This window comes from Xiphias gladius, chromosome 9 (assembly GCF_016859285.1).
Source record: "Xiphias gladius isolate SHS-SW01 ecotype Sanya breed wild chromosome 9, ASM1685928v1, whole genome shotgun sequence".
NCBI lineage: Eukaryota > Metazoa > Chordata > Actinopteri > Istiophoriformes > Xiphiidae > Xiphias > Xiphias gladius.
In genome coordinates, this window is record NC_053408.1 from 11,156,600 (window position 1) to 11,181,791 (window position 25,192).

Sequence of the window (25,192 nt, forward strand, 5' to 3'; positions counted from 1 at the left end):
AAAAGTGGAGACTCTCACTATATTTGCCATCCCAGTTTGCACTACGGCAACCAGCAAATAACACTGTCACTTCCTGGGGGTGAATTTATCTCAGTGTTTTACACAGTGTGCAGAGACTTGTTTCAGAACTATCAGAGCTTGGACCGGACACCTGCACGCTTTTGACCCTCCAATGCACATAGAGAACGCCCAGAGTTTTAAACAACAGAACCCATATGCAACAGACACACTGCAGATTTGCAATATAGGGAGATCTAATACTCTACATTTACATATGCGTGTAATTTTTTTAAAAATTGCAATGCATGTATTTGCAATATACTGTATGTCTGCAGTCATCATATTTTACGTTTTTCGTAGAAAAAATATATACATATATATGTGTGTGTGTGTGTGTGTGTTTTGACATAACAAACAAACAAACAAACTTAGAAACAAAAGTCTTTTTTGACATGTTATGTAGGACTTTAAGGATGATGTTATTTCCTTGACCTGAAAGACGTATGATCAAGAGACATTCCGTTTGTAAATGCCGCATAGGAGAGCTCCGTAGCTTTTTTTTTTTTTTTTTTTTTTACACTGTGCCTTTAAACAGAGCCAGGCTCGAGTGTCCCCGTGCGCATGCGCAGACCGTGTTTCGTCTTTTCCAACCTGAGGAGCTGTTTAGCGTCGCTGCCTCAGGAAATCCATCGCAACCAGTTCCAGTCATGTTTTGGGAGCAACAGCGGGGCTTGAGTTATTATGGGTTTTTTGTTTTGTTTTTTTCTAACGGGGACACAAGGAGACACCACCGAACAGTCACGTCAACGAAGTCCACGTTTGTAGGTGCTTAAATTTGCTGTGAGAAAAGGCCAGTAAGATCAACAACAGTTCAAAGTGGTTACTCCGTGCCCCCTTAGTCGGCAGGAATAGCCTTCCAGTTCCCACATCTCACCACATCCATGTTGACTGCGGCAGCCTTCGCACCGGGTCCAGGGCTACAAACACCACAACCCCTTTGTTCTTCTGTGGACAAGATCCGGCTAAATACGGACCGTCGTATGTTACAATGTACATCCCGCTTCTCACCGAGGGATTGTTTACGCTTTAAAATGGCTGCTGAAATGGGATTTGGAAGTGAATGGTCTTGAATCGATGCATTCACGTTACGTTACCTAGCAGATGCCAAACTGCAAACAAGCCGACGTTACATAGACAAAGTAATTAGGTATTAGGTAAGTCACTGTTCAGAGAGTTAGCTCCTTTCGTAGCTTTGATAGATGGTTCGCCGCTTTTTTGGTGGGTCCTTCCAACAAGAGGTAGGCTGAAGGGAATTCCTCCCACTCCAAATCTATGCATGCGGTTAACCAAGCAGCTTTTCAAAGCACTTAGCTAACATTGCCTTTTCTTGGCCATTCTCCCCAAAGCTTTGTAAAGCAGGCTTGGCCGAGCCTTAATTTGAGTATGCATAATACTCAACGAATATGCAGGACTTCTTTGTTATAATTGAAACGGCCTGAGTAGCCGAGGCTTTCTCCCGGAGCAGACCTAAAGGCCCCGGTCTTTCACTCGCCTAGGTCGACCTGGGGGGAAAAATGGATCCCGGGGGGGAATGTGAGACTAAACTCTTCCTTTTTGGACCCAAAGTCGCCACCCACGGCAACCTGCGGGGTATCAACAGATACTTGGTGGTCTATGTTTTGTTTTACTTTGTCCTGTTCACTCACGCCTCCCCGGCGAGACCGTGTGACAAGAATTGCCTCTCTGGAAAATGCATAAACGGATCCTGCATCTGTGACCGAGGATGGGTTGGAGACCAGTGCCAGCACTGCCAAGGGAGGTTCAAGTAAGTGGCCATGCACTAAAAGCTTTAGCTCCACTTTTTAATCTGTGGCCACCAGCAGAATACTTACACTGTTGTTGTTTTTCAGACTTTTCATGACATTCAGAATAGCAATGGTCTGAGCCACCCCCGAAGTGGGTCAGGATCAAATCTGATCCAGCGGTGGCTGTTTTCCATCAAACAGCAGTGTCAGTAGAGATCACTGGCACTCATCAAATAGATTCTAGTGCGCCCGTCTTTTTGGCAGATGACTTGCAGTTACAGTGGGGAAAAGGCTTGCATGACAAAAACAAAACCCTTTCAAACGCACAGATTTACACACAGTAAGAAGGCTGACTTTTGATCAAGACTAAACTATATTTTAGAATCAGCTAGCCACCTCAGCAGACCTGTTGAGCTCAGTACTCAGAAGATTTCGGACCTATTTCCGTGGATTTATTATCGGTGAACAAATTTTGCATGGAAATTGTTGGGTTGAAAACCAAAATAAGACAAAGCAATTGGAACCCGGAACACAATTTTGATATTTTTAGTTGCGTGTTCATCTTAGGGCTGCAAATAAAGATGATCGATTTCCATTGTTTTCTATTAATTATCTGCTAAATTAATAGATTAATAGAAAATAAAATGTCAGAAAAAAAACGTACATCGCAATATCTCAAAACTTAATGTGACTATTCAAAATGTCTGACAGAGTATATAACTCAAAGAGATTCAGTTTAGTACCGCAGAAGGAAAAGCAGCAAATTCCCACAATTAAGAAGGTTGTACGAGTTAATGTTTGGCATTTTTTGCTTCAAAATTGATTTAAACAAATAATCCATTATCAGGATAGTTGCAGATTAAATTTCAGTCAGTTGACTAATTGGTCATTCAACCAATCATTTGGTGAAAGTTTCTCACTTTGTCTGTAGCCTCCCTCAGTCCCTCAGTTTGTGATTTATCTATGTTCACCGGAGATATATGCGATTATTAAACAAACGCCTGATGCTTATTTTCTCCGATTTTACGTTTTCATGTGACACACACACAAGAGAAAGTAAATGTAAAAAAGTTATATGGCACTTTTCTAGTCTTATTGACCACTCACTCGTGACCGTATCGGTGGAAATTTGGGGTTCAGTATCTTGCTCGAGGAAACTTCGACATGCGGAAATAGGGATTGAACTGCCGACCTTCTGGTTAGTTGATGACCAGCTCTACCTCCTGCCGCCACGCTCCTCACTGATTGATTCCAAATAAAATCCTTAAACAGATAAATTCCTTTTGCTTTTGCAAGAGAGAGGAGCCGACACTGGCACTGAAGAAGCATCTGCAAGCAGTTGATTTTGCATATGCCCTGAAGCTTATGTGGTGATAGAGTTAATGGGTGTTGTTCCTAAATTGGAAGAAAATGCCTGTTGATCAGCACAGGTTGATGGACATGGAAAACCGCCAAAAGATACAATGCAGCAAAGACTTAGTGCAAATCGATAAAAACAAAAGGAGAAGGCAGGGAAACAATGGCGAGTGACTACAGAATAAATGTTCAGACTTCTATATAAAAATAATAATAATAATAATAATCTTGATTGTGACTCTTGACAGGGGCATTTAATGGCCTTTCAGTACACCTGATGTGCACTTTGCGGTGCAGAAGTACCTTGATCACAGTAATTACCATTGCTCCTGATGTGTCTGAGGTTTTGTATAGGTTGTCATCAAGCATGTTGTCAGGGAAACACCTCCCATCACTTAGAGACAAACTACTGAAATGTGAGACTCTTAACTCTTAGTGTCTCTGTAGTCAGTGAAATAGAAACATGTGCCCAAGTTAATAGGTAATCATTTACATCTTGCTGTTTTGCACCAAGATACCAGTTGTGGCTTCCCTCATAACAAGTGTGAAATCCTGTCATGAAAGTTTGATCACAGATAAATGTCCTGTCTGATTTTAAATATAGATAGACTGCAACATCACAGTGATGTGGACAGCACAAGATAGTATTTCCCTGGGAAGTCCAAAGTGCAACATGAAAAATTCATCATTCTTGGATGTCTACACAGGTCAAACTCAGTGCTGGCTGCATTCTGCGGGGTGTTTCTATCATAAACAAATCTAACTGTAGTAACTGTAACTAGACAATGCATAAAGAATATCAATCTGTAGATACACCTCAAGCAAATCTATTATAATACATGTTTTTATAATGTGAGTAGTACACAACAGTGCTTGGTTAAAGGTTTTAAGGTACACGTCAAGATCAAACATTATTGCATGCATGCCATTACAACCCATCTTTAGTCCATTATCCTGTCAAAACCTCTGGACTGAAAGTAATCTTATATCCTGTTATTCATCCAAAACAATTGTCAGGGAGATAAAAGGCAATACCGCTCTGTATGTGAAGCTTCTGAAGTCAGAAATAAAAGCAGCAGGGTGCTGTCTTTCCGTGGTGTCATATAAAAGTAAGGTCTGAATGTTATCAGCTGACATATACTCATTTTGTGGATTCATGAATTATTTGTCTCACCTTTGCCATCCAAATGGGTTTCATCAAAGTACAAACTGTTGCAAGCCAGAAAATGTATCACTGTGTCGAGAAAATGTTTTCCAGGTAATCTGTCCTCTCATCATTTTCAATTGATTCTGAGTGTGATCACAGAGTCCTGTGGGTGGGATACGTACAAGTCTAATTTCTTGTGATATGGGACAGCGATGAATCACCATTTAAAAGTCATCTATTTGTGTTATACACACTGCTGTGGTCTTTCATGCTGAAAATTGCTTTCACTATCTGATTGGGCACATGGGCAGAAAAGAGGCAGAGGAAGCTTTTCAGGAGGCAGCTGATTGAATCTTTTGGTTGGCAGGGACTGACCCTGAGCTTTTTGTCTTCTTATCTTAAATTCTGGCAGTGGAATTCAGTGTGTGACACTATAGTTGGACTCCTGAGTCCAGAGATTAGGTACCAGGGATTTGCTGGAGAAATTTGCTCATTTAAAAATGACACCGTTTATGCTGCCATTAAAGTAAAGGTTTTTATCAGTTATTGTCAGAGTTGGTAGGCCATTGTTTAAACACGTAAAGACCTAGGTGTTTTTCAAAAAAATGCGGTTATTTGTTAATGTTTATACTCTTGGAAATTATATCATACTTTATGAATGAGATTCTTTGCTTGCAGATTCTTAAAATTTAGAAGCCAGAGGGCTTTCCAGCAGGCCTGCAGGTTCTGAACTACAAAATGTGCTTTCAGTCTAGAAAATGTAATTGATTTTCCACTATTTTGATCACCAGATGAAGAGTCTGACCGCTGCTTGGTTACCCTCATGCCAAAGGGCTGTTTCAGGGACATACAAACCAGGAAATACTCAGGAAAAAATTTAAAAGATTTTCATGTCTCAAACAGGGTTTGAGAATGTTTTTGATGAATGGCAGAGACGTCTGCCCAACTACTTATACCCCACTATTTTTATATGGTCCAAGATATATATATATATATATATATATATATATACATATATGGTCCGAGAAATTACCCTATATCTGAGAGAACAGATACCTTTGCTTCGCAGCAAGTTTGTATCTTCCCCAAGTCTGCATGGGTTTCCTTTCACAGTCAGAAATTTGCAAGTTAGTTTGATCTAGAGGCAATTATAAAAATGTTTCACAGTTTGCTGTCTAGACTGGCGCCCCGTTGAGGTTGTATGCCAGCTCTTGACCAATGTTAGCCGGGATAGGGATAGGCAGCTCTGCCAAACCCTGCACTGGATTTAAAGAATAGATGCATAGATATTTCAAAAAGCAGTATACAACCATCTGCATTATGTAGCGTATCTGCTCTACCAATGCAATAATAGAACAGATACCCTACAATGCAACTGCAATGCAACAAATTATTTAATTATTTGTGGCCAAGGATGTTTTCCAGTTTTGGGGTTTTAACTTAGAATGCTTCTTTCCTAACTCTAAACTGATTTCAAAGATTGTTGATTCTATCGTTTGTTTTGTTTGAAATGTATTTTAGTTACCTGACTTTAAATTGTCCACCTGAGATAACACGTTACTGTGCTGACTGTCTGAATTTTGTGATTTTTTTTTTTTTTTTTTCTTTTCAGGTTGATGGAGCCCTCAGGATACCTCACAGATGGTCCAATTAATTACAAGTACAAAACAAAGTGCACGTGGCTCATTGAAGGCTAGTAAGTACTTTTTGTAAATTAGTATGTTATGCTGAAGCTGAGCATGCACAGCCAAATTTAATTATGTGCTGCAAAAAGATTGATGTAATTAAATCAAGCCGTTTTTGTCAATCTCTGTTTTTTTTTTCCTTTTTATTTTTAACAACATTTTAAGTTTAATATACAAACATATGAGGTCTTGCTTGGTGTCAGCAAACTTCAGAGACAGGTTGACAGGTACAGTTCATTACGCAGGGATTTCAGCATTGATGCCTAATAAAAGAGAGAGACAGAGAGAAAAACCCTGGTCAGTATCCGTTCCCTGTTAGTATAAGCCCCTCTTCCTATAGTATTTTCCCCCCATGTCTTTCTGTAGAAGAAGGATGTAAGTCATCGTTTCCATGGAGCATATATAATTGATAGTTCCTTTAAAAAGGTCCACAGGGGGATCTCTCTGAAGCCAGCATTTGGTGATAGCTTCTTTACATGCATCTGAAATCTTCAGGGGGTAGGCATCACCTTTACATAAGCCTTCCGGAGTAACTCCAGGAAACAGGGAGCAAAAGGACATAATCAATGTTAAGGCCTAGGATCCTAGACATTAAACGTCCCACATTTCCCCAAATGGTTGAATACGTGGAGACAAGCAAAATATGTGGATATGATCCACTTGCAATGATCCACACTCCCTCCAGGAGGGTTGCTGGGTCCCAGTTAACGTAGATTTCTGCTTTAGTGTTATAAAGAACTGAATCAAGCTCCTCCAACAAAAATCTCTCCTGGTCAGTGAGTTAGTTGGTGGAAGACTGAGTTTCCCAGGCATGGGAGAGACAGGTTGACAGGTACAGCAGGGATTTCAGCATTGATGCCTAATAAGAGAGAGAGAGAAAGAGAGAGAGAAAACCCTGGTCAGTATCCATTCCCTGTCAGTAACAGCCCCACTTCCTCCAGTATTTTTCCCCCCATGTCTTTCTGTAGAAGAAGGACGAAAGTCATCTTTTCCTATATCTGTGATCGTACCATGCTGGTATGAAGTGTGGATTGTAAGCTGGCCAACTTAAATCAGAATCTCTGTTGAAAGAAGTATACTTTTGTTTTATATGATGCTCAAATGTGTATCCATGAAACCTAAACCATTTTTTGTTATGTTTTTCCCTCCTGCAGTCCAAATGCGGTTCTTCGGTTAAGATTTAACCACTTTGCCACAGAATGTAGTTGGGACCATATGTACGTCTATGATGGCGACTCGATATATGCTCCTCTGGTTGCTGTTTTCAGGTGAGGAACTCCAAAGTGAGAGAGTGAATTTTAATCCGAGGTATGTCCAGAATGACGACAGATGACTGATAGATACTATATTGATGTTTTATATTGCAGTACAACGTAAGTGTGTACTTGTGACACACATCTGACGTCAGTAACAATTATTACAAGAAGTGTTTTCTGAAAAGAAAAAATATATCATGGAATAATTTAAATCAGCAGCTTTGTGAGAGCAGAGAAAGCAAACAGGTGTTGCTTGTTTGAAACATTTATAAATGGATGTCTTTTAACAAATGGGTTTGATGTGGTTTTTTTTTTTTTTTTGCTTGTTGATTTTACTCTTCATTTCATGTAGCATTTATCTAGTTATTGTGATTTAGCTGAGATATATGGTTTTGTTACTTTAACTTGTGAGTTGTGAGAAAGTGATGGCACTTCCTGTTCTTGTCTTTAGTGGTCTCATCGTGCCAGAGATACGAGGAAACGAGACGGTTCCTGAGGTTGAGACAACTTCAGGCTATGCACTACTGCACTTTTTCAGTGATGCTGCCTATAACCTTACAGGATTTGAAATATTTTACTCGTAAGTATCCAGGCTCTACATATGAACTTAAACCAGAGGCAAAACATACTTTTAGTTTGGAGGTTGCGTTTTAGGCCATCACCTGTATTAAAGGCATTTTTCAGGTTTTCACTGATGTGTCCAATTTATTCTGAACTATAGTGGGCAGTTTTCCAGGTCCATTTAGTTCTCCTAGCTGTTGATGGATGGTAACAAGTTTCTGCGTACCACATTTCAGCAACAAAAAGACCAGCACAAGAGCTTTTCTGCAGGACTTAAAACCTACAGCAACAATCACTGACCTGATCAATAGTTCTTCATCTGTTGTTTTTTTTTTTTTTTTTATCCCCCTCACCTTTGCCAAGAGCTAGAAGATACTCATTAATCTTCCTCAATGCCCGAGTAAAAGTCTATGTGTGGCTTAAACAGTGCACACAGTGTTGGGTGAATAAAAACTTGTTTCTGTCCAGGATCAACTCCTGTCCCAATAACTGCTCTGGCCATGGGAAGTGCACCCCTGGGAACTCGGTCGCCAGCAGAGTGTACTGTGAATGTGACAAGTACTGGAAAGGCGAGGCCTGTGATATCCCCTACTGCAGGAACAACTGCGGTAGCCCCGACCACGGCTACTGCGACCTCACTGGGGAGAAGCTGTGTGTCTGCAATGAGAGCTGGCAAGGTAAGAGTTGTCTTTGTCCGGACCTCCCAGTTGCTCAGAAATGTTAACATTTAGAATGGCTCAAGTAGAAATACAGGTAGGATTTGACCACATTTGTCAAACAGCTCAGAACTGCATATGTACGCAGCTTATTTCAATATGAGCTTTGCAAGAAGAATTTTACAAGTTATTGACAAAACTATCCAGAAAACAATAATAATCAGTATAGTAGGCCGGCATGTAGTCATTAGCAAGATTTGAACACATGGCAGAGTATTCCAGTTTTAAAAACTGCTATCACAGCATCATTACAGAGCGGAAGCAGATGTTATCTGACTCTGGAACACAATCCCCAAATATGGTTGGGGTTTGATGGCCTTCTATTAAATCTAAATCCAGATTATTAAACTTGAAATGCTCAATCAAATTAATATACCTCATTAAATCTATTGTGGTTTCAGCTTTCAACTATTTTAAATTATAACTGTTTTAAATAACAGAATATTGAAGAACTGAAACTCTGAGATTGGCATTCAGACAACAAAAACCAGCTCAACTTTTTGCCTGATTGATTACATCCTTTCTATTTAGCTAAATGACTACCAGAATGTTTTCCTCATTGCTCTGTATTTACTAAAAAAGAAAGAGAGCTCATGAGATTTGATTACACATTTGTTAGACTGAGAACTTAATGAAGCCAGATATTTTACTAATTTAGAACATTATCCAAAATGCATCTAGTTGTTGGAATCTGACCATTGTAGCAAATATGTGTGAAGGTTTACTGCTCTACCATCCCACGTCTTCACTGGTGTTCATTTGTCAGATGGTTTTGTAGAGAAACCACAAACTTTTTTATCTGTGTTCCAGATTATTTAAAGGAATTACTGGAAAAGTAGAAAATACTGACAAGAATGATAGAACTCCAGCACAAATGATGTTTGGACAACAAATACTAAGATTGTAGGGAAGTATCCCTCAGATAACAATTCACAGTCTCTCAAAACTTCCTACATTCAAAACACTGAGTCATGAATCATATGTTACACACTTTTGTAATCACAGGCTGTTGTTGCTCTTCCCATGTGCACTCTGGTGATTATGTAGTAAGATGTAATGAGGATTGTGTTAGCAGACAAGTGTGAACAGCTGTTTCGTGTTATTTTGTGTTGTGTTGTGTCATAATGCTGGTCAGTAACACGTTGATAAGCCCTGTGACAGTGCGTTATTATGGGCCTCCAGCTAGAGGGAAGTAAATGCTTGCGCATGATGAAACTTGACAGAATCATTAGCAGAGACATGCGGTTTTTCAGCATGGCCTCCATTCACAGGGTTTAACATATTCCCACCTCCCTGCCTGTCATGCTTGGTTTAAGGAGTGGTCATGCTTTTGTTTAGGTTTGAGAGTGGCATGTTTGCTCTTCAAAGTTTCAGTGGCGAGTTTGAAGCTACGTGTCAGATGCAGTTACAAAATTCCATCCTTAAAGAGATTAGACAGTTAGATTAGTCTTTATCCTAAAATAGTGCAGCTATGAAGAGAAAATCAATCATCTTTATTTTGGAGATGTGGAGCTGAAATCTTACGGTAACATTTTTTAATTTGACACATACCCTCAGCTGAAATATCTTTTTCTCTTTTTGTCTTGTAGGCCCAGACTGCTCTCTAACTCTACCTTCAACTGAGTCCTTCTGGGTTCTACCAAGCGTCAAGCCCTTTGGCACATCACTCGCCAGAGCGTCCCATAAGGCCGTGGTACAGGAAAAGGTCATGTGGGTGGTGGGCGGATACACCTTCAACTACAGCTCCTTCCAGATGATTCTCAAGTGAGTCAAAGCACAGCATGTCCCAAGGTCTTGATATTTACAACAAATGAAATTCTCACGGTTTATTATACTGTTTGTGTTTTTGAATGAAAAAAATGTTGTTTTTAAATTTATCTTTAAAATAAGAGGTATTTTGGTAGTTTGTTGAGTCCACTGTACTACAGATCAACAAACACCAAAATAAGCCCTTCAGACAAACACATCAACTTTGTTGCCACTTACATGTACATAGACGGTATTGACTTTTCTTTACACCAACAAAAGCACCAGGCTCAGATTAAGCCCTGACCCGGTCCCAATTTTCAATTCTCATGTAGTATATTAAGAAATTGCTCAATAGCTGGTGCCTTCGTCGCGCAAGTCTCTTGAGAAAAACCCAACCCAACATTACAACTAACTCTTGTGTGGTCTGCTTTGTGAATGTAGACATGTACAACATTCACTTACCTAAACTGAGAATTTAGTATTTAGTGTAGCTGGATGCTTCAGCAGGTAAAATGCAGAACTGGCTCCTGTCCTCAATCATGTCCTGGCTCAGAGTTAATTGACATTTCTCTTCTTCATTGCTTTGAAAAGCTCTCTCCATCTGCTCAGTGTTTGCTCATCACCAGGTGTTATTACTCCTGAGTAAAACTGACCCCGCAGATCATCTTGTGTCATGTCATCAAGTGTGATGACATGACTAAGTGCCCTATTTTATCGTGGATGTCTACAAACATTCATTTTTTCTGTATTAATCAGTGTGCAAAACATCTAGCTTAACAAAGGCCCTTTTTGTGACTGGAAGACTAAATTGGTACCTTTGGCATGAAGGAAACTTCTATCTGTTGGTTGCCTTGATTTAATCAGCTGATCATAAGTTATAAATACATTTATGTGAAGTAACAGGGGGACAAGCTAAATGCATTTTGTGTTCTGTACAGATTTTATATATACGGTGAGTTATGATCTGTTGCTTTACTCTGCAGCTACAACCTGGAGAGTGGCATCTGGAACACAGTTCCCATCAATAGTGGCCCCGTGCCAAGATACGGCCACTCACTCGCTGCCTACCAGGTAAACACACATAAACAGAACCGTGTGCCTCAAAACCGCAACTGTTACTAGGAGGGAAGGAGAATTAGATGGGTTGAAAAAGCAGTAAAAAGCTTGCTCACACAAAAGGAAACCACAACCGTTGCTTTCGCAGGGAAATTATGGGTCGTGGCTCAATAAGCTGAATGTGAAGTAGAATTTAAACGAAACACTAGCTTGTTTGAAAGACACATTTTACATCATGTTATGTTTTCATAAACTGTAGCGCTTCTTTCACTTTAGTTAGAGCCTGCACCAGCCTCTCTGCATGCTTGGTTGACATGGCTACATTCTGAAACACACTGAAACCAAACTCTCCTCTTCTTCTCAGGATGAGATCTATGTGTTTGGTGGGAAACTGGAGGCCGGCTGGGGGAATGTGACAGATGAGCTGTGGGTGTTCAACGTGCCCAGTCGGACGTGGCAGCGGAGAAACCCTGTGGTTGGCCCACCGGCCCAGGCTCAGATTTACGCTGTGGAGGGACACTCGGCCCACTGTGTCCTGCTGGAGGGTGGCGAGGCCATCATGCTGGTCATCTTTGGCTACTCACCCATCTACAGCTACATCAGCAACATTCAGGAGTACAACCTGAGTGAGTCACAACTTTTGTTCAGACAGTTTAGATTTTAGACTGTTTGTTTCCCACTCTCTTTGTCTCCCATCACATGACACTTGTTACATTGTTGGAAAATGTGTCCACCTGGAACTTAAACTTAAACATGGCTTCTTGACTTTCATCATTTACAGAAGTATGGGTGAAATAAATAGAAAATAAAATAAAATAATCTGCAAAATAATTTAAGATCTGAAGAGAATCTGACTTGAATTGAGAAGGATTCAACAAAGAAATAATTTCACGCCTAGCAAATTTTTGATGAGTAGCACTGCCTCTAAGTGTTTGAAAGTACCAACAGACATCCTTAGTATCTTCAATTTTGCAGTTATGTTCAGTTTGTGTGTGTGTGTGTGTGTGTGTGTGTGTGTGTGTGTGTGTGTGTGTGTGTGTGTGTGTGTGTGTGTGTGTGTGTGTGTGTGTGTGTGTGTGTGTGTGTGTGTGTGTGTGTGTGTGTGTGTGTGTGTGAGCTTTGGAATCCGTTGTTTATTGAGGACATGCCAGAACAACAAATTTCACTATTGAATTTTTGCATATTAGAGGCTAAGAAGATCCGTGGCATATTTTTCTGTTGTCAATGAGATGTAACAATTTAAAAAAACTGAAAATCCAGGCCTAGAAATCGTATCAAGTGCCCACAACAAAAAAAATGGTAACCATTCCTGCCAATCTGTTGTTTACAAGATTTTAAGCACGTGAGAGCATAGCTGTTTCCAAATGATTATTATTAAAATGTTTCTATCATTTGATTCCTATAATTTGTTGGGGAAAAAAAAAAAGCTTTTTGATTTGAAGGACATTTTTTCTTCTGCACTATAAGCTGCTCCGTATGCTTTCTTGTCAGGATCCAACACGTGGTTGGTGCCTGAGACCAAGGGAGCCATTCCACAGGGAGGTTACGGCCACAGCAGCACATATGACAGTTCCAGCGGCAGTGTGTATGTTCACGGAGGCTATAAGGCACTGCCAGCCAACAAATACGGCCTTGTTGATGACCTCTACCGCTATGACGTTAACAGCCGGACGTGGTAAATCAACACATACACATGCATTCATATTCTGCTTTCTTTTTTCATCATGTATTCCAGTCTGTGTGTATGACACCGCATAACATGTTTTTCTTGTTAGCTTGTCCTTGACACCCTTGTCATGCATATGTTTCAGGTTCATTCTGAGAGAGAGCGGATATCCACGGTACTTGCACTCAGCTGTGCTCCTCAGCGGCACCCTGCTCATCTTTGGTGGCAACACACACAACGACACATCACTCAGCAATGGGGCCAAATGTTTCTCTGCTGACTTCCTTACCTATGACATTGGTAGGACTCATATTATTCTTGACATCACGTCCCACTTTGAATAATTACCTCTCTAGTGGTGTTATTATCCAACTTGAAAAATGTTTGTTTAAAAACCCTCTCATGTCACTTCATCATCTCATTTTAAGTTTGTGAAAACTACAATCTTATACATGAAAGTACTTCAGATAGTTAATTTTTAAGTGTGGTTTGAAGTGCTTTAGTACCTACTATGTATATGTTGATTTAAAAAAAAAAAAAAATTGTTAATGGAGTTAATGAGGTTTTATGGGTCTCTTTCCTCCATCACAATCATCATCTATATCTTCATAATTATCCACTTTATTCTCAACAGAATCAATAATTATAAAAGACGATATAATGAAAATAAATGACAGAACTATGTGTGTAACATACATTTATAATTTAATGTAAGCACACAGACAAACCAAGCACTCTGTTACATATGGTCTCCTCTTTTCCTCAGCCTGCGATGAGTGGAGGGTCCTGCCTAAACCAGACCTACACAGGGATGTCAACCGCTTTGGTCACTCTGCAGTGGTCAGCAATGGGTGAGTCTTTTGAAGGCTAGTGTTATACTTTCCGCATCTGTAAATTTTGTCATAAGAGGGTCTAAGCGCGGCACCAATGCACGCTACAAGGGCACCAACTGCACGTGGTCTGCACTGAGCTTTAGACAATATGAATGAGGTATATTGATTTAATTCTAAAATTTGAGTACTCTCAGTAATTTGGGAGAGCTTGTTTGCTGCGATTTCAGTAACTTCTGTTAGTCCACATTTAAAAATCTTAACAATATCTGACTAGAAATTATAGCAAGAACTGGTGAAGAAATGTTCACTGCAGTGATAATGAAATCAAATCCATTTAAAGTTTTAATACGTTTTTTTGTAGCTGCTTTTCAGACACAGTCCTCACATCACCTTACCTGCTTTGTAGTTATCATTAATGTGTTGCATGTATTTGCTGAGTGATTTTTCCCTTCTGAAGAATTTTATTAAGCTAAAAACTACAAAGGATACGATAATAGAACTTTCAAGTTGATCTTTATGTTGTAGCTTAATTTATACCCTCTGTTCTCCTGTGTGTTCTTCACTAGGTCCATGTATGTGTTTGGGGGCTTCTCCGGTGTGCTGCTCAACGATGTGCTTGTTTACCGACCCCCCAGCTGCCAGGCCTTCTTGGCAGAGGCAGGGTGTGTGAAGGCTGGGCCAGGGGTCCGCTGCATCTGGAGCAGAGGCCGCTGTCTCCCCTGGGAACCCAGCATGTCTAATGGAAGCCTCACCCCTGCCCCATTTTGCCCCCCTAAAGCTGGTGAGAAAAACATCCAAACCTTTCTGCATACTTATCCAAACTTTAATTTCTGGTTCATTCCTCCTTTCCAGATCTGCTAAAGAATGACTGCTGGTCCACTTTAAGTGCAGAAATTAAAATTTTCCAGGCTATCTGCTCTTCTTCAACCCTCCGTCAGATCACAGAGATGTCGTCTCAGTGAATCTAAATAACTGCCAATGTTGTTTTAGTGATAAATTCTTTGTTACACAAACAGGATGTCCCTTCTTTTAAGTTAAAGCTGTCACCTAATTACTTTCAAATTGAGAGTTACAAAGTAACTGTATTTTTCACAAGTTTTCTATATCTAAAGAACCACTTAAAAAGAAATACAAAACCTGTTTGCACCAAATGCAAACACAAACACTCGTTCTTTCACTCTGTTTTTCCTCTCGGCATCTCTTTGTAGTCACAGTGGACGAGCGGTGCTACCGGTTCTCAGACTGCGCTAGCTGTACAGCCAACACCAACGGATGCCAGTGGTGTGATGACAAGAAGTGCATCTCTGCCTCCAGCAACTGTACACTGGTGAGTGGCCCAACAGGGGGCATCAGAGAGCTTCTGGCCTTGTGTTTCGCTCCCTGAAACCCTCACTCAGACAGAGTCTGAGAATCACTCAGACACATGCGCGCACAAACATTTACACCCATCAAGATTTTGTGAAGAGGGGATATTGGGATTATAACGTGCTATTATTATTATTTACATAGTGATACTAGCACTCCATACTGTCCTCACAGCATGTTGCCCGTTGTAGAGAAATCCATTGTATCATAGGACAAAGAGGACTCTGTTTTTTACTATGTACATTGACTGAACAAATGACAACACCTTCTAACCCATCTTAAATTTAAAGCTTCTGTTAACCGCCCTCCCGTCTTTTTCTGTTCTCTCCCCTCTCACTGTAGAACGTGAAGAACTTCACTGAGTGTCCAGTGCGGAACGAGCAGGTGTGCAGCAAGCTTGCCAACTGCAAGAGCTGTTCGCTGAATCTCAACTGTCAGTGGGACCAGAATCAGCCAGAGTGCCATGCTCTGCCTGGTAAGAACGACAATGGAACTACAAGCCCATTCCCATACACACGGACACGCGCTTTATTATTGAATGCTTTGTATTCATTTCTCGAACATGCGCGACCAGAGGGTCAGGTTTTCAGTAAGTATGTTAGAAATTGATGCGAGTGAGCACTTCATAACACACAACAGTCACTTACGTTGTGAGATGATGTTGTGTTCACTGTAATGAATGGCACCACTGTCCTTCAGATTCAAAGGGAATATTTGAACAAATATTCATTGATTTTTTTTTTTGCTATCAGGATTTGGTTTATTTGCCCAACTTAAGAAATGTCATGATAAAATACTTTAAGTAATTTCAGTAGAGGTTAAGGATGATTTACAAAGAGGAGTTTTTTTCTTTTACCCCTATACATCATATTAACACACAGCTTCTTTTATTCAGAGATGTACCTCAAGATGTCATCCTGATGGTGTTTATCAGGTCTGGCAGTGTGTTTAGTTTACCTCTCATCCTCTATTCCCTCCTCCCAAATGTTGACTCTGGCTGAATCTGAAGAAATGGTGCTGTCACTTTATCCACAATTTGCAGTTCATGAAGCCTTGTCACCTAAGGGCTCGTTGCAGCAGTGGGAGCTGCAAATCATATCTGTGTGCGCATGTGTGTGTCTGATGCCTCTGCGAATCATGCAGCGACTGCATGATTCGCACCCCCAAATGCATACATCTGAATGAGCATCCACCATATTTTTATGAGAAGTAGTAAGTAACAGGCAATTTTGCTTCCGGATCACTCCATCTTGCTAAGGCAAATAAGGGCAGATTACACTCCTGCTAAATCTGTGACATCCACACATACGTACATATAGAGTAACCTACTAAATCATTAGTCGCTTGTGGTTTGGGAGAAAGCAGACTTCCTGCAATCTGCTGACTAGCCCGTGCTCTATACTTGACGTCTTTTTTTTCGTGGGGCATGGTACCCCCTGTTGAGCAGTATTTAACTAATGTTCTGATTTTATTGATCCCTTTTTTTAATTTTTTTTTTTTAATAAAAGTTCCTGTAAGTCCCAGTCCTGTCTAGGTAGTTTCACTTACAAAGGCTGGGGGAGAGTAGACCTATGTTTTCAATAACATCCAACATATTTTGGCCCAGTGTCGCCCTCTTGTCGTCATACTACATCTTCCTTCCAGCTCAACAGTGCAGTGAGGGTTGGAGCCAGGTGGGGGAGGCCTGCCTGAGGATCAACTCCAGCCGTGAGAGTTATGACAACGCCCAACACTACTGCAAGAACCTCAATGGAAACATCGCCTCACTCACCACCTCCAAACAAGTGGACTTTGTACTTGAAGAGCTCAAGAAGCTCCAGCAACAAGACAAGGTAAACATAAATAAATAAAGAGATTCAATTTATTTAAAAAGTAATTTCATTAGATTGTTTTCAACTGGCAGTGCCACAAAGTATATGGTTTGTTATTGACTATGACGCAATTATAAGTAGACAGCAATGCCAGACTCTACGTAGTCTTGTTTTTGAGGTACTGCACTTGATGAGTCAGACTGTGATAATAACACCTCACTTAGTTTTGTTTTACTTTGTTTTGCCATAGTAACATTTTGTTATTTACAGTTTCTTCTGTGTATCTTAATAACAAACCACGGCCAAATCATAAGCACTTACAGTATCTAAGGCACTCACTGCAGAGTCTGGTTTGCTTTTAGTTTTAACTTGGATCAGAGTATAACTTCAGAATCGCTCTCCAAATTTTAAGTTTTCTATTCCATACTAAAAAGCGCAAATATATCAACAAGTTAAGGGAAATCTGTGATGTAGTTTCAAAATGCGTGTGTCCCCTATTTTCATTAGAGTTTTAATGGTATCCTTGGTTCCCAGGTGTAAATGCAGTAGCCACACATTTCTTGAATAGCTCGATTGAGCAGAAAGGGGGGCAGAGTTAAAAAGATTATCTAACATTTGAATATCCAGTGGCTTCTCAGGCCTTGGTGTGTTTAGCTTTTTGTCGTGTCTCCGCAGCGGCTGTCTCCCTGGGTCGGCCTGAGGAAAATCAACGTGTCGTACTGGGGTTGGGAGGACATGACCCCCTTCACCAACAGCAGCCTGCGCTGGCTGCCCGGCGAGCCCAGTGACTCTGGTTTCTGTGCCTACCTGGAGGAGCCCCAGGTTTCAGGCCTGAGAGCCAATCCATGCACTGCCACTGCCCATGGCCTCATTTGTGAAAAAGCTACTGGTGAGAGACACCAGCATGCATATACTACATGAATATGTTATTTCTTTGGGAAGATTTTCACATTATACGGGACATACAACGTGATTTGTTAAAAAAAAAAAAAATCACCGTCCTTCCTTTTTTATTTCTTCCTGTTCCTTTTGTCATATCCTTTGCAGGAAACCCCAATCAGAGTACCCGTCCATCCTGTAAGAAGCCTTGCTCACTGCACACCAACTGTGCTAACTGTACCAGCCAGGCCATGGAGTGTATGTGGTGCGGCAGTGCGCAGCGCTGTGTCGACTCCACTGCCTATGTCATCTCTTTTCCCTATGGCCAGTGTCTGGAGTGGCAGACTGGAGATTGTGTGGGTAAGTGTCTTTCACTGAATGTAATCTAGATGAGGCTTCTTTGAAGTCTATAGTCTGGCATTAAGGTGGCTGGCACTAAGCTTTCCCAGATTGGCTCCCAGATTGGCTTCTGTAAGCAGTCAATATTCATCACAGAGAGAAAGAAGGTTAAGGCAGGAAAACAGCTTAAAGTGGAAGGTGTTTGTGTCAGAGGGAAAATGGTATTAGTTTCCTGTGATTGGCTTTGGAAGCTGTTTTTGGTTCGTAATGGCCAATTACTCTCGCATATAGTCGCCCCAACTGTTACATTTCCCTATTGACCAAGCTGCAGATGGACTTTTTACCATTAGCTGCCGTTAAGTAGTTTAAAAACAGTCATGCATCACAGAACAGTTTCAGAGATGGCTACAAATACTCCGTGACTGAGAGGAGAGCATAATGGGAATACCTGTACATATGGTACTATAAATATGAATGTTTGAATAGAAACTCCTGTATGTTTTAAGTCCACTGGAACCCCTAAAGTGTTGAGGCAGTGCAACTCAAGGACGAGCCTTTCGTGCTGCAAAATTGACTACCCACAGTGCAGTTATATGGTGAATACAAATGTCTAAGATGAATTTTTTACATCCCACTTATGCATTCATTATGCACATTTACACATTATAAATAATAATAGACCAAAGCCTTCTTTAAATTAATGTCAGAAATAAACGCAGAGCAGGAGGCAGTGCTTTAACTAAATAAATCTAATGATCAACTTAATTGTAAAATATACTACCTTTTAGAATAAACTTGGCTTCTATTGCATTAACAGATTCCTCATAGCATTACAAAGTTCATGAAATTAATAACTGTAAAACAATCAATGAAAATACTCAGCAGTATACAACTCCACTTAAAGTCTGTTTTTGCTGCCCTCGATACAAGTGGTGAGATGACGCTAGCTTTGCAAGCAGTTCGGGTCTTTATTATGATTTTTGCTCAACTGTAATGCACATTAAGTGCTAAAAAAACAGATGTTTCAAACGTGTGAGTCTTGCAGGGATAAAAATCTATTAAAATTGGAATAAGCCCCAGGCCAGATTTTATTTTTTGGCCATTTCATCTAGCCTTATTTGAAACGCTCACAGCTCATAGAAAATTGTAAAATTTGATAAGGGGTCGTGTGTTGAGTTTACTTTGCTTTAAAGGGTTACGAGCCTAAAAAGCTTGGAAAACGCTGCTTTAGAGAGCAAAACTCCCTTTAAAAACAAGCACAAACATTGGATTCTCACAAACTCTCCTACTGTACAATTTGTAGCCATTTCGTCCAGCACAGCTCACTGTAGCACACAATAGTACATGAAAGGTCTTTTTGCGAAAATAAGTTAATTTGAATAATTTTATTTCATCAATTCAGTCATCATATAATATTACGTGTTAAATCAATGAAGAGGAGGGCAGCAATAATAATAAAGCTGTTAGCCATCATGGTACGATAGATAAACATGAACAAAACACAGCTGCTTCCACTATTCTCTGAATCATCATGTCCCAAAGTTAACATGGGCTAGCACAGAGGTGAAACTGTTAACCATATTTTCACTGCACATTGTTAAGTCGATCAGAGAGCTCCTTTATCTGAAGGTCAGTGTAGTTGTTCAGGTCGATGCTGCTGTTTCTGCGTGATGTATGAAATATACGTGCAGGTGTGTCAGATCGTAAAAACATTCTCTGATCAGTTTAGTGAGCAACAAATTTAGGGAGCCCACGGGTACAGTCTCAAATTCTCTGTGTCTGCTGGTGCTGGGTAGTACAGAGGCATTTCAGTAAGTTTTCCCTTAAGGCATGAAGGACAGAGAAGGTTGTCCTAAACATTCCCTCTGTATTTTCTTCACTTTCGGTTTGTTCTGTCTAACTTTGCTCCTTCACACTAACTCTCAAACTTTCAATCGCCACTTCTGTCCTGAATTATCTCACCTAGTAGAACATTCCTCCTCATTATCAGTGCATTAGCGATGTGTGCTTTAAGCTGAGTACACTGCATAAATGCAATTAAAAACACAGACTTAGGATAAAATACTCTGTATCACTACCTCTGTATCACAGTCTGCCCTTGAAAGGGCAGACTGTGACTGATGACTGTGAGTGTTGTATTTGTTGCTCTCAGTAGAGAGTAATCTAATTTTGCACATCTGAGGTTTTTACTTGTGAGATGCTAGAATAGTGAGTAGTAGTTTGTTAACTTTATTTATGGCTTTGATCTAATATTTTCTTTCTGTCGTGTAATTAATAATCCAAAATACATCTTCAGCTTCTGTGTAGCCATATCTTGCCAGATCAAACATCCAAACCAGACACACGGTCATCTGTGCCATGAACACACTGTCCATTTGTTTCATCAGGAAGGGGTCAAAAAAAGTAAATCCCCTGAAGCTGCATTTACTTCAGACAGAATTTTAAACATATGCTGTCACGTTGGCTTTCCCTTTACCTCAGAGCATTTCCTTGGTCCTTGATGTAATCTTTTATATTAGAACTTGCTTGTATGCTCCCTACACCACCTCCACTTTTTCAGGTTCTGCACATAATGCTGTTGAGCATGTGAGTAGAGCTTAAAACAATTGTTCGATTTAAAATTGAATAACTGGCAACTTCTCTGTTAATTAATTTTTTTGGGGTCATTTTTAAGAGCAAAAATGCCAAACATTTACAGTTTTTCAGTTCTTTAAATGTGAGGATTTACCGCCTTCTGTTGTCACATGGTACATGACAGTAAAATTAATCTCTGGTTTTTGACTGTTGCTGGAACAAAACTAAGCAATTTGAATATGTCACCCTGGGCTCTGGGAATTTATAGAGGTCAATTTTCACAATTTTCTGACATTCTATAGAAAAATAATGGGCAGATTAACTTATTTTGAAAACTAGTCATTAGTTGCAGCCCTCGCCTGGAGACAGTTGTTAAAATTAGGGCAGCCCCTTGTTATTGGTTGATTAGTTGCTTTAATGGTGAGTTTATTGCAAATGAACCATTAGTAAGTACTGCAGTGTCATCATACCAAATCTCATCCATCACAATATTCACAAGTACGCTTTGGTCTTTAAGAACTAGATTCCAACGTATTTTCAGATGCTGGCCTGGCTTGGCTGCCTCTTCTGTGCAGAGTCCACATGGTGGATACTTGTTGATCTAAAGCAGCAACTGTCATCTGTTGATTGCTGGGTGCATTAAAAGAGATAACAAGTCACAGAAAAAAAATGATTTTGCTCACATTGCTCTCAGAAATGATAAGCCAGATATTGAAGTGGTAAGGTCTTCATTTTGATAAATAATATTTGTGGTCTTGGTGCAATCCAGCCAAGTACTTTTGTAAGCGCTGAAACACCCTGCAGACACAGATAGATAAAAAGTAAATATAACCACAAGAGACATGCAGTGGGATGTACAATAAATTGATCTTATCAAAGCTGATCTTGTAGTTTGACCTCAAAAGTCATATTTTGATATAATTTACAGCTGCAAACAGATTTGAATTTAAACTCATTTACATGTTAAAATGGCCTTGAAAGCTTCCATAAATAAATTCAGACTTGTCAGGGCTGTCACGGGGAACCTGGGCCAGGCATGCCGGTTATATTTGCTTGTCTGGTGAAAACTGTTTACACTGGATGGAACCACACTTATTCTGCTGTACAGACCCAGTCATAGTCGTCACCAACCAATTTAGGTTACAGCATCAGATTTAGTGATTCATGTTCACCCTTAAAGATTTGTTTGTCAAAATCCAATGCGTAAGATGTGTGTTTTGTTTTTATGGCAGACTTTGTGTTTCAAGATGCTTTTGTGTCGTCGTAATCAGCCTGCCACTTCTTTTCTCAGAAATAGCATGTTCCTGAAAAATGTGCCACTTACGTCCCGTCATCAAAACAGAACTTGAATGGCCTTACTTTGTACTTATGGCTCTTGTGTTGTCATGGTTTCACATCCATTAGCAGAATAGCTGGAGATTTGTTTGACATAAACTGAGGTAAAGCACTCAAAGTTTGTCTCCTCAAAATAGTAGTGAAATTTCTCCTCTAAAGTGTCTGTCTGGAATGCAAGTGGCAACACTGAAACTTGTCAAACAATTTAGTGGCCTAAAAGTTTGTCCCACATCCGACAAGCAAGTATTGCTCACACGCTCCCTTTGGGTTTCTGAGTTAAGAGCAAGGTGCCAGTTCACACATGACATTTAAGCCTTTCATCGAACTTTGCTCAAATCACAAACTTTTCACTAACTCTGGTTTTCTTACATGTATTTTTGTCCCATTCTACGGCTACCCCCTCTCCATCACCTGCTTAATGCTTGACATTTGTGTCTTATATCTTATCTGCTCTTGAATCTGTTATCCATCAAAGCTCCTTAGATAACCACTTTATGTCTCAGTACAAAGAACATTAATGCTCCTTTAATCTGAAGGTCCTGCAGAGGCTAACAAATGGCGAAAATATTACAAAATAAAATCCTGAAAGCAAAATTTTGTTTGCTGCAACATTGCACCGATGCTGTTTTTGCTGCGGAATTTTGTCTACTGCTGTTGGTTTCAAGAGTTTGACTCTTAGGAGGTTAAATAATTTGGGAAGGGAGCCAAAACTTGCTGGTGAGAAATATAACAAAAGCTCCTTCTCTGCTTTAGCCCAGAACTGTTCAGGCCTGCAGACATGTTCCCAATGCTTGGAGCAACCTGAGTGCGGCTGGTGTGGAGATCCCAGCAGCACAGGGAAGGGTCTGTGCATGGAGGGTTCGTACCGGGGGCCCATGAAGAGAACAGCGAAGCAGGGCCAGCAGGGCCAGTCCCAGGACATGACCCTTGAGCCAGGCAGCTGCCCAAAAGACAAGGGCTATGAGTGGGCCTTCATTCAATGCCCCGGTAAGGGATCCACTTCCTGTCCCTCTTACTGAAATTACAGATCTGTGTCATAAGTATATCTGTGTGAGAGGCTGTTATTACCCATTGACAGTAATGTCTTAAGTTTAAAAAGATGTTCTTATCAAGGAATCCTGTTACAGTTTCCCTATGCAAACTAATCCCTCCCTGCTGACTCCATGAAATCCTACGCTAGTATGTCATTTAATGCTTTCATCAAGCCCCAGTCTATGCAACCACGTCATCTAAAATGATGATACACCCACAGCTAGTTGTAATTTGAGAATGTGAGGAGTGTGCGGTGGCTCAGTGTCATCAATGTGTAAAAACCTTGAGAAATATTTCATTTTGTAAGATTCATATAATTTAGTAAGTCTGAAAGTTACTATTTAAAGGGTTATGGTAATAATTAGCCTGAACCTCAGTGTCTTTGATTTGATTGCATTTACATTTTTTTTTTACATTTATTGTTGTTGCTTTTTTTTCTTTATGAAATGTTTTTCCCTTTTCCCTCAGAAATACTAAATTGTTCAAGGCGCAAAAGGCAGTGACCAAGGCAGGAGTGCATTTTCACTGCACTGAATTATAGTTATTGCCCTACTGTCATGCAGATTTCAGCAGTAGAGATGGAACGTTGTGTCTAACATCAAAGGTGAAATTAATTGTAACAACCTTTTGAAGGCTGTGTGCTACACAACGTACTGTGGCTGAAGAATCCATATAAACAGGGTTATCTAATGAATCAGTCTTACATAAACTAAACACTTCTTATGTTTCTATTCTTTTCCATTAGATGTCCAATCTGTAATTCCAATAGGACACATGGATGTTGGATCATTAAAAGTTGAAGCCCTTAGGAATATTTTAAAAAGCAGATCTGACTAAATGCAATATGACATGGCAGATCCAAGCTGCTGACAGCTCTAATGGGTCTGTTGATTTTCTAGACAACCCTAGATGTAAGTTGTGTTGGGCTGGTCTCAAATCCTAGCTGTTAATTAGCTACAGGGAGGATGATCAAAATGATTGTGTGACAGAAGACGTTCAAAAATCACTGTAAAACAGGCACCTACGTGCCTTGATTGTGACTGCATGATGTTAGAGGAATTCATCCATCTTGCCCCCCCCCAGTATAATCCACAATAAGGATGTAGATTTTCAATGTGTCAGGATCTGAAATATGATTTTCATTTATTTCCTAAATATCTATATGAAAGGCAGTTGCAGAAAGTTAAAGCAATGAAACTGACTCTGACCCTGCAATTGCAAAACCTTTCTCTCTCTCTCTCTCTCTCTCTCTCTCTCTCTCTCTCTCTCTCTCTCTCTCTATTCTGCAGCATGCCAGTGCAATGGCCACAGCACATGTGTGAACGGCAGTGTGTGCGAACAGTGCCGTAACCTCACCACTGGTCCGCACTGTCAGACCTGCATGCCTGGTTACCATGGAGACCCGACAAATGGCGGCAAATGCCAGGGTGAGTTCTGGATCGCCACAGAAATGACTTATTCTGCACACACACAACTTGATGGATTTGTTTGTTATTGTTTTGGTGAAGCAGTCAACTGATGTATTTTAACGCGAAACCTCTTAAACCTTTTCCCAATTGTCTGTATGCATTGTAAACAACATATTGTAAACAAATACAACTCAAATTATCGTTTGTATTTTCCTTTATTTTGTACTAGAAATGGTGTTTGTAAATTATAATTAAGCTTTAAGAAGAAAGACATCCTCTTATTGGATTCTAACTAGTATGTTGCGTGATAAACCTACAGTAATACAGCATCATAACCAACAGAGGGCACTATTGTGTATTGATTAGAGCTCGTGACAATTTGTCTGTCATGTGCGATTAATGAAAATATTACTCCATATGTTGGTTTTAAGCAAAGCCAAAATAGATGTCTAGTGCCTGCGGGCTTATTTTCGATTCTGCGAGTCAATGGCAGAAAAATGTCAAGTTTAATTGTGTTTTCCTTACACTGGAGTGAGCGTAGAGCAGATGTGCTACTCTGCGGGAACTGCAGCTGAAGCTGAAGGTCGAATACTCACCTCGTGTGTTACTGTGGTTTTC

At 40.2% G+C, this 25,192-nt stretch overlaps 1 protein-coding gene across 1 annotated transcript in view; it reads left to right on the forward strand.

Moving 5' to 3' along the window:
* Nucleotides 1–636: 636 nt before the first annotated feature.
* atrnl1b (attractin-like 1b) overlaps nucleotides 637–25,192 on the forward strand; it is a 68,984-nt gene continuing 44,428 nt past the window's right edge. The window contains exons 1-19 of the mRNA XM_040135136.1: nucleotides 637–1,825; nucleotides 5,921–6,004; nucleotides 7,148–7,261; nucleotides 7,701–7,829; nucleotides 8,279–8,487; nucleotides 10,116–10,290; nucleotides 11,259–11,346; nucleotides 11,696–11,957; nucleotides 12,823–13,006; nucleotides 13,143–13,297; nucleotides 13,764–13,848; nucleotides 14,397–14,611; nucleotides 15,039–15,157; nucleotides 15,538–15,670; nucleotides 16,840–17,027; nucleotides 17,682–17,895; nucleotides 18,054–18,245; nucleotides 22,887–23,120; nucleotides 24,455–24,592. Of these exons, the coding sequence (XP_039991070.1) occupies nucleotides 1,575–1,825; nucleotides 5,921–6,004; nucleotides 7,148–7,261; nucleotides 7,701–7,829; nucleotides 8,279–8,487; nucleotides 10,116–10,290; nucleotides 11,259–11,346; nucleotides 11,696–11,957; nucleotides 12,823–13,006; nucleotides 13,143–13,297; nucleotides 13,764–13,848; nucleotides 14,397–14,611; nucleotides 15,039–15,157; nucleotides 15,538–15,670; nucleotides 16,840–17,027; nucleotides 17,682–17,895; nucleotides 18,054–18,245; nucleotides 22,887–23,120; nucleotides 24,455–24,592 (3,169 nt within the window). The 5' untranslated portion in view covers nucleotides 637–1,574. The remainder of the gene's footprint in view (nucleotides 1,826–5,920; nucleotides 6,005–7,147; nucleotides 7,262–7,700; nucleotides 7,830–8,278; nucleotides 8,488–10,115; nucleotides 10,291–11,258; nucleotides 11,347–11,695; nucleotides 11,958–12,822; nucleotides 13,007–13,142; nucleotides 13,298–13,763; nucleotides 13,849–14,396; nucleotides 14,612–15,038; nucleotides 15,158–15,537; nucleotides 15,671–16,839; nucleotides 17,028–17,681; nucleotides 17,896–18,053; nucleotides 18,246–22,886; nucleotides 23,121–24,454; nucleotides 24,593–25,192) is intronic.